The sequence below is a fragment of the Gekko japonicus genome, unplaced genomic scaffold (assembly GCF_001447785.1).
Source record: "Gekko japonicus isolate JY-2015 unplaced genomic scaffold, Gekko_japonicus_V1.1 scaffold3715, whole genome shotgun sequence".
NCBI lineage: Eukaryota > Metazoa > Chordata > Lepidosauria > Squamata > Gekkonidae > Gekko > Gekko japonicus.
This window is the reverse complement of record NW_015173250.1, coordinates 2,342-11,934: the sequence shown is the minus strand read 5'-3', so window position 1 is coordinate 11,934 and position 9,593 is coordinate 2,342. Positions and strand designations below refer to the sequence as shown.

General features: G+C 45.8%; 1 protein-coding gene across 1 annotated transcript in view; it reads left to right on the top strand.

Moving 5' to 3' along the window:
* Nucleotides 1–6,118, top strand: part of LOC107120143 (telomerase reverse transcriptase-like) — a gene marked incomplete at its 3' end in the record, with an annotated part of 24,336 nt that extends 18,218 nt beyond the window's left edge. Inside the window, exons 8-10 of the mRNA XM_015422790.1 lie at nucleotides 808–893; nucleotides 4,317–4,430; nucleotides 6,047–6,118. Coding sequence (XP_015278276.1) covers nucleotides 808–893; nucleotides 4,317–4,430; nucleotides 6,047–6,118 — 272 coding nt within the window. The remainder of the gene's footprint in view (nucleotides 1–807; nucleotides 894–4,316; nucleotides 4,431–6,046) is intronic.
* Between the last annotated feature and the right edge of the window lie 3,475 nt (nucleotides 6,119–9,593).

The window sequence follows — 9,593 nt, the reverse complement described above, 5'->3', positions numbered from 1 at the left end:
GGTTACAGAAATAATCTTCTAAGAAAGTAATTTATGCGATAGTCAAATGTAGACTCGCGCACAACTTTAGTGCCACTAGCCGCTTAAAGGTTTGGGAAGGAAACAGGTGGCTTGGTTGCTTGGAAGATTGAGGGGATTCATAGGGTTTTGATTCTTAAGCAATAGACTAGTGAATCGACCTTAGGAAGGGCTGGGGGGGGGCAGGGGTGCCGAGCTGGGTGGATGTGAAGGGTATGTGTGTGTGGAACAGAAATTTAGATTTCTTCCGAACACCATGCCAACATACAGCTTTGCGTGCTTCAGCAAACTTGCGTGTTATTTATGTATAACCTAGCTACCTCCAGCGTATTGATCACATACAGCGTGAGTACTGGTACGTATTCTTTTTACATTCACTCCCTCATAATGGTTGCCCCACAAGAAAAAAAATATGCCCTGCAAAACAAAAAGTCCGGGCTAGAGGCCTGCCTGCAACCGACCCTGCACCAACTTAACCTTTTTTATTTTTTTTAAAAGCTTGATATTTGCCTGTGCTTGGAAATTTTGCTTTATCCGTGTTTTTGCTTGTAAAGCGTGCAATCTTGAGAAAATAATAGATTCTGACCTTTGTGGATCTGTATTTTTGCTAGCTGCATCTTGGTATGTTCAAACTGCCTGTTACCCAAAAATCCAGATGTGTTTCGCGTTTTTGGATCATGCTTCTGCTTTGCCACAGACGGGAAATCCTAGAATGTCCTTGATATAACTGTAACGGATGACACACACACACCCCTTTAGCAAATATCTGTTTTTTTCCTTTCGATTTAGGGTGTTTATTTGAAAGAAAGATGTTCCGACCTGTTTGGGTTTTTCCTCCAGTTAATCCATAGCAATATCCTAAAGATTGAGAACAGGTAAAGATTTTTTTTGTTCTCTTGCATTGTGTGAATTTTTATGGAATTTGTCAGAGAGTAAGAAGTGTTAACTAATCCCCCCCACCCATGTGCTTTTCATTGTCTCTTTAATTGGTTTATTAGCCATGCCCAAGTAGTGTTCTTCTCTGTCTTTACTAGTAGTTCTATAAAGGTTTTAGTCCACTGTTGTTTCTTCTTTGCAGATGAGGGGTTTGATCTAGCTATATCCTATATGAGCCTCACTAACGTTGACATTTCTGTCCTTTTTGCTGATGGTGCATTTCTTCTCTCAAGAACATCTGGACTGTCGTCTCTGATAGAGGCTTCTGTCTCTTGCAGTGTGGAAGAACACCTGATAGTCAACTATTAAAAATCCAAGACAGTTGTTTTTTTGGAGGGGGGGGATCTCACGTACACCGCAAATAGAAAAATTATGGTAGTGATATTGAGGAGGGTCCCCTGCTTTAAATACTTAGGGGTTTGGTTTGACCAGAGATTAACTTGGTCAGTGCAAGCTGCTCATGTTAAAAGACTGGTCGCAGCAAATATTGTCCTTCATTTCTTTTATTCATATTTATCTCTCATATTTTATTCATATTTATATCTCAGCTGCCATCAAACAGTTCAATGCCAAGGTGGCCCTGTGAAGTTTATATGGGTCTGGTATCTGGAGGAGCTGCGGTGGCTCAAGTGGTTAAGACGCTGAACTGCAGGCTGTGGAAGGTCGGTAGTTCAGCAGTTCAAGACCCGAGTTGCCGCATGATGGAGTGAGCTCCCATCTCTAGTTCCAGCTCCTGCCAACCTAGCAGTTCGAAAGCAAGAAATTGCAAGTAGATAAATAGGTACCACTTCGGTGGGAAGGTAACAGCGTTCCGTGCGCCTTGGTGTTTAGTCATGCCAGCCACAGGACCACGGAAACGTCTTCGGACAGCGCCGGCTCTTCGGCTTTGAAACGGAGATGACTCGACTGGCTTTCGAGCAAGAGAAACCTTTACCTTTTAATCTGGATTGATAGATAGATTGGATTCAATTCTTCATAAATTCCTACGTTCCATCTGCGGGATTCCGACTTGCGTAGTGGGGATGGCCCTCTGAGCTGAATTGGGACAACCATCTCTTGAAGCTTGGGCTTCATTTAATTGGTTTATTACCCATGGTTTAATTGGTTTATTGGCTTTTCCCCTTAAAGTTAAAATTATACGCTCAGATACCCAAGAGAGCTACTTTGGCTTAGTCAGAGAGGATTCCTTTTTTTCCCACTGGGATAAACTTACTGAGCGATGATTACGATTCCTCAGTCTTTCCTACAATCTTTCATTCTAATGGCTTCCTGTCTGGTTAGTGAATAAAGGGAGCTTCAGTCACTAAAAAGATGCCTGGTCCTTGGGAGGAAAGCGATGGCAAACCTAAACAGCATGATAAAAAGTAGAGACATCACCCTGCCAACAAAAGTCTGCATGGTTAAAGCAATGGTATTCCCAGTAGTCATGTATGGCTGTGAGAGTTGGACCATAAGGAAGGCCGAGCGCCGAAGAATAGATTATTTTGAACTATGGTGCTGGAGAAGACTCTTGAGAGTCCCTTGGACTGCAAGGAGATCGAATCAGTCAATCCTATAAGAAATCAACCCTGACTGTTCCCTGGAAGGCCAGATACTGAAACTGAAGCTCAAATACTTTGGCCACCCAATGAGAAGGGACTAGAAAAGACCCTGATGCTGGGAAAGATTGAAGGTAAAAGAAGAAGGGGACGGCAAAGGATGAGATGGTAAGACAGTGTTATTGATGCAGCAAACGCAAAGTTGAGCAAACGCCGGAGGACAGGAGTGCCTGGCATGATGTGGTCCACGGGGTCTTGAAGAATCAGACTCAACTGTGCGACTGAACAACAACAACAGCTTCACTAACCAGACAGGAAGCAATGAGAACGATTAAGAAGTGTCTATATATGATTATAACAATACAATCTGTAGAGCACAATGTTGATGTTCTACTTAATTTGCTGGTATTTTTCCAGCTGGAGAGCTTCCTGATTATTGCTTGTATTTTATTGTTCCTTGCTATAGGCATGCCTTTGTGCTCCCGTCTCTAGTTCCAGCTCCTGCCAACCTAGCAGTTTGAAAGCAAGAAATTGCAAGTAGATAAATAGGTACCACTTCAGTGGGAAGGTAACAGCGTTCCGTGCGCCTTGGTGTTTAGTCATGCCGGCCACATGACCACGGAAACGTCTTCGGATAGTGCTGGCTCTTCGGCTTTGAAACTGAGATGAGCACCGCAACCCTAGAGTCGGATTTGACTGGCTTTCGAGCAAGGGAACCTTTACCTTTTAAGGAGTGTTAACTAATTCCCCTTGTTCCTTGCTATAGGCATGCCTTTGTGTTGGCACACCTTAATGCCCTACCATATAGAGTTCTGCAAGGGGAGGTATCTTAAGAGACCGTCCTCTGACAGAGTATGTGACTGTGGTGCAGGCAGTGTAATATAGAGTTCTGCAAGGGAGGTATCTTAAGAGACCATCCTCTGACAGAGCATGTGACTGTGGTGCAGGCAGTGTAGGTATCCTGTCCGATTCCCAGAACAGCTTGAATAGCCCAGACCAACCTGAGCTCGGAAGCAACGCGAGGTTGGCCATAGTGAGCAGTTGGATGGGAGACCACCAAGGAAGACCGAAGTTGCTGTGCAGAGGCAGGAAAAAACAAACTGCCTCTGCTCATCCCTTGCCTTAAAAACCCCGTGATCCTGGGGTTGCCATGAGTTGGTTGCAATTTGAGAGTGCACAGTTTTTTATTACTGTTTCCAGGAATCCAGAGTGCAGTTTTTTATTACTGTTTCCAGGAATCCATCATTTTTTGGGGGTTGCAGAAGTGGGCAGAGGTAGAAACTTAGCTTCGGCAAGTGCTGCTGTACTCTCACTGGATAGGACCCCCTTTGTACCTTTTAATGCATTGTAATTAGGGCACTCCATGAAATTGCTGAGCAGTCGGGTTAGAACAGATAAAAGGAAGTACTTCTTCACCCAAAGAGTGATTAACACATGGGATTCACTGCTGCAGGAGGTGGTGGCGGCTACAAGCATGGGCAGCTTCAAGAGGGAACTGGATAAGCATATGGAGCAGAGGTCCATCAGTGGCTATTAGCCACAAGGTATAGATAGGAACTCACAGGCTGGGGCAGGTGATGCTCTGTATTCTTGGTGCTGGGGGGGGGCAGCAGTGGGAGGGCTTCTAGTGCCCTGGCCCCACTGATGCACCTCCTGATGGCACCTGGTATTTTTGGCCACTGTGTGACAGAGCGTTGGACTAGATGGGCCATTGACCTGATCCAACATTGTCTTCTCTTATGTTCAAAAGCAAAGCTCTTGTTAGTCCTTCTGTCGCTTCTGAGATTTTGTGACGGTGAACTTCTGTTTCCTGATATTTGCCAGGTACTATGTCCAGTGCTGCGGGATCCCCCAGGGCTCCATTTTGTCAACTTTTCTTTGCAGTCTCTGCTACGGAGACATGGAAAAGAAGCTACTGCATGGTGTGCAGGAAGATGGGTATGGTATCAGTCTTTCTTAGCCCCGAAAACTGCATTTTCTTTGAAGCGTCTTGGAATTCCCATCACGGGCAGTTGATAAGGAGCATATTGTATGGCTGAAAACTTGGGGAGGTGGGCCAAGCTGGAGAGCCAATCGCAGCCCACTCATGTGACCTCTTGGAACAACTAATCCATCTTTGTGGCTTCTGTGCAGGCCGACCACAGAGGTGCAGAAGGTTACTAGCTTTCTTTCTAGTGCTTTCTACAGAACTAGGCATGTCTCCCCTCCCCCCCCTCAGCCCAAACCGTCTCACCCAAACGGACAAATGACCAAGGGCATGGAACGCTCCTTCCCTCAGTCCATCCTTCGCCACTGTGGAGATAGGACATGCCATAGCTTTCTTCTTTTCCTCAGAGGAGATTTTCCTTCTGAGGAGAATTCTTTCTTTGGAGGCTTCAGTCCAGTCAGTCATCGTCTCACTGGCACCGTCTGATGAACATTTCCTGGGTCTGCTGTGTTTGGACAAGCCCCATCATGTTAATGCTTGTGCGGCTTGCAGGCCATTTACCCCAAAGGCCCATGTTTTGTAAGCCGCCCGGAACCCACTTGCGGGATGGGGTGGGGTAAAAATCAGATTAAATAAACAAATAAAGAGAGAGCCTCCCGGTTAAAGGGGGCCCTTTGGGAGAAGGCTCTCATGGTGCCTGAAGCCCAGCTGTAATGTCTGCTAGAAGGCAAGAAAAGGGGGGCCCTACACCCTTGGTAGGAGCTGCGGTGGCTCAAGTGGTTAAGACGCTGAACTGCAGGCTGTGGAAGGTCGGTAGTTCAGCAGTTCGAGACCCGACTGCCGCATGACGGAGTGAGCTCCCGTCTCTAGTTCCAGCTCCTGCCAACCTAGCAGTTCGAAAGCAAGAAATTGCAAGTAGATAAATAGGTACCACTTCGGTGGGAAGGTAACAGCGTTCCGTGCGCCTCGGTGTTTAGTCATGCCGGCCACATGGCCACGGGAACGTCTTCGGACAGCGCTGGCTCTTCGGCTTGGAAACGGAGATGAGCACCGCAACCCTAGAGTTGGACTCGACTGGCTTTCGAGCAAGGGAGACCTTTACCTTTACACCCTTGGTGGTGTCTGTGTAATTAGCTCCTCCCTCAGATCCAACTACCTGAGACACTCATAAGTTGGCCTTGATTCCGAGAAGCGCTTCCGAACCGCCTCCGAAGAAGGCAGAGCTGAAGTGAAAACATTCATCCGATCCATGTGACTCCTCACCGTCATCAGAAAGACAGACACTAGATTTCAGAGTCTTGAGAGCTTGACGTTATCTGCCCCCTCCCACCTTATCACCTCATGCTGACTGACTTGATAGTCCGTTAGTACAGGCAGTGTGGAAGAGAGCAGATCCCTGACTCCGTCCAAACACGTTCAGAAGGGTAAGAAGAAGTTGAAGTCATACCAGGAGGTGCTTTCTTCAACACGTGGAAGGTCGTTACCAAAGAATAAACACACACACACACAACCTGATGTAAATATTAACACTTAACCAGGAGTTGTGGGATCTTAGGTTTTACACGGGGCATTCCTCGGGGGGGGGGGAATGCTCAGGGAGGTTTATAACATATTTTTTACATTCCAGGTTGCTGATGCGTCTAACAGACGACTTTTTGCTTGTGACACCTCACTTAGCAGAAGCCAAAACTTTTTTGAGGTATGTCCTGTACATTAAATGGATGACTGATTCTGGGATGTGCTTATACCAGGTGTCAGTGCTTTATTTTTTTGTGGAAATGCTTTCCATTTCTAACGGTTGTTTCACAAAAATTAATAAAAATCAATGGATGCCACTGTCAATACGATATTTAGGCAGGTCCGGCAGTTTCAGAATTGCTGTCATGGCTCAAATGGGGTGTCACCTGATGCTGCCACCACTCTGGATTTAGGTTCCCTTGAGAAGGCCCAGAACACCCTCCCAAGACCTTCAGGCCTCCCTTTTGGCCGAGTGTAACAAGGAAAAGGCAGAGTGTAACAAGGAAAAGGTTTATTTTATAGGTGGTCAAACAACAAGGTGCAAAATAATAACAGTAAGTGGGTGAAAAGAAAAGAAATCAAATGCCCTAATGCGTCTAAATATATACTGTCCCTAGCTCACTATTCCAAGTGACACTAGACTACTCACCCTTCCCTCAGGATGAGAGGTTTTTTCCTGCAGCAGCCTTCCTCTGGCTCTGCCTTCTGGTAGAAAGAACAGCTTCTGCTCTGGCACCAGCTCTTTTGTTCCCCAGCCCTCTTCTTCCCTATTGGTCAATTTTGGCTCCAAATCTCTCAGGGGCTTCTGGGAGTTGTAGGCCCAGCCTCACCTACTGCTAGCCAGGCTCTCCGGGCCTAGTAGGCCTCTGGTGGCACAGCCCAAATCATGACAATTGCGATTCGTGTTTTTCGGGTGATTATCTTTGGGGCTTGATTGAGAAAGTACCTGTATTATTTATAGCCTGCCTGCTGCCTGATCAGATTTTGGCTTTTTTTGAAACAGTGCAACAGGGCGGGGGAGTGGATGAAACTGCAAATTATATATTCATCCAAGGGGGGAAAAATCATTGGCTGTGATAATCAAATCAGAACCCGAGCTAAAATTCTTATTTATATGTCTCCTCTCTCATGGTGGAAGAGATATTGTAATCAGCAATCTGACATAGAACTAGCAAGCAGTGCAAACAATGGAGTGCCCCAGTGACCCATGTGGGTGAGAGTTAAATTCTGTTGAACTAGATGAGTGGCCAACCATGTCTGGGGTAGGTCATGCAGAATTTTTTGGGTGTGCTAAAATTAGTGTCAACAGTTTTCAGTGCCTTTAGGGTGTCGTCGTCCCCCCTGCTTAAATTTAAGCAGTGTAAGGAATTACAGTACATGCTGTATTGGCCTGGTCCCAGCAGAGCATTTCCATGGACAGACAGATCTCTGCCAATCGGATGTGACTTTCTAGCCTCGCTCTCCCACTGCAGCCACACAAAATGCTGTTTCTCTTCCCCGGTTCCCTCTCCCCCCCACTGCAGTATTTGCCACTGTAGCAGGAAGATAGTCACAGTCTGTGGGGGTAAATCCTGCCCATGGAAATGCTGCGTCAGATCCAAGATGAGATCTTTAATTTTTTTACAAGTATTTTCCCATTCCCATTTTTTACAAGTAATTTCCCATTCAAAATAATTTTTTTGAATATATCTGTTAAACCACACATGATTTGTGTTCTTTCTTATCCATTTCTGATCAAGTATCTTGCTATTGGGACATAAAATTAGCACAAAATACTTCTGAGATTTGCTTACTAAATATAAAGTCAGAATAAACATGCTAGATCACCTCATCCTCCATTTAGGATGTCGGATAATCGTCTAGGAAATTTTCTTCACGTTTTTCCCAGTTCTGGGTTTTCCAGAAAGCCCACTTGATATGAGTTCTGGCTTCTCAGATTTGCGTACAGAGAAATAAAAAGATATTTGTCCCTGTTCGGTTTCCTTGTCCTGTTTGTACAAGTAGCATTCCACGATGCCTGCCAAGCACAGGCTGCGTTCACACGGAACATTAGCCACGCTAGAGAGACGGAAGATAGGCGGATTTTCCGGGCGCGATCACAGCGCCACATCTGGGAAGCGTAGAGTTCCCATGGCGAACCCGAGGCTTCCCGCCGAAGATGCAGGGTAAAAATCTAGTACGTCCGAGGTACTAGTTTCCGGAAACCGTGGGACAAGGGTGGGCGCCTGATCGCGTTTCCGGTGGAATCCCATGGCATCCGGCACCCACCCATGTCCCATCGCGAACAGGGTTTTTTCCCCCCAAGTCTCCACAGAATGCGCACAAGCACCCAACGGCGCATGCGCACAAAGAGGCCCCCTCCCACTGCAGCCAGGCTTGCCGCCTCTGGAGGGTCACTATGGCCACTGTTGCGCAGGTGGTTAAAGCGGCTGTGAGATGTGTCTGATGGTGAAAGGAAAGTCCAATGCTGCAAAGAACAATACTACATAGGAACCTGGAATGTAAGATCTATGAATCAAGGTAAGCTTGACGTGGTCAAAAATGAGATGGCAAGACTGAACATCGATATCCTAGGAATCAGTGAACTAAAGTGGACAGGAATGGGCGAATTTAACTCAGAAGACCATTATATCTACTACTGTGGCCAGGAATCTCGTAGAAAAAATGGTGTGGCCTTTATAGTCAACAAGAGAGTGCAAAAGGCAGTACTGGGATACAATCTCAAAAATGACAGAATGATTTCTGTCCGATTCCAAGGCAAACCATTCAACATCACAGTAATCCAAGTCTATGCCCCAACCACTGATGCAGAAGAGGCTGAAGTGGACCGGTTCTATGAAGACCTACAACACCTCCTAGAACTAACACCAAAAAATGATGTCCTCATCATCATAGGGGACTGGAATGCTAAAGTAGGAAGTCAAAAGGTAACTGGAATAACAGACAAGTTTGGCCTTGGAAAGCAAAATGAAGCAGGGCAAAGGTTAACAGAGTTTTGTCAAGAGAACACACTGGTCATAGCGAACACCCTTTTCCAACAACCTAAGAGGCGACTCTACACATGGACATCACCAGATGGGCAACACCGAAATCAGATTGACTATATAATTTGCAGTCAAAGATGGAGAAGCTCTATCCAGTCAGTAAAAACAAGACCTGGAGCTGACTGTGGTTCAGATCATGAGCTACTCATTGCAAAATTCAGACTTAAACTGAAGAAAATTGGGAAAACCACGAGGCCATTCAGGTTTGACCTAGATCGCATCCCTGATGAATATACAGTAGAGGTGAAGAATAGATTCAAGGGTCTGGATTTGATAGATAGAGTGCCTGAAGAACTATGGACAGAGGTTCGTGACATCGTACAGGAGGCAGCAATCACCACCATCCCAAAGAAAAAGAAATGTAAGAAAGCAAAGTGGCTTTCTGATGAGGCTTTACAAATAGCAGAGGAAAGAAGGAAAGCGAAAGGCAAAGGCGAAAAGGAAAGATTTACCCAACTGAACGCAGATTTCCAGAGAACAGCAAGGAGAGATAAGGAGGCCTTCCTGAATGAACAGTGCAAAGTAATAGAAGAAAACAATAGAATGGGAAGGACTAGAGATCTCTTCAAGAAAATTGGAGAAATCAAGGGAGCGTTCCATGCAAAGCTGGCC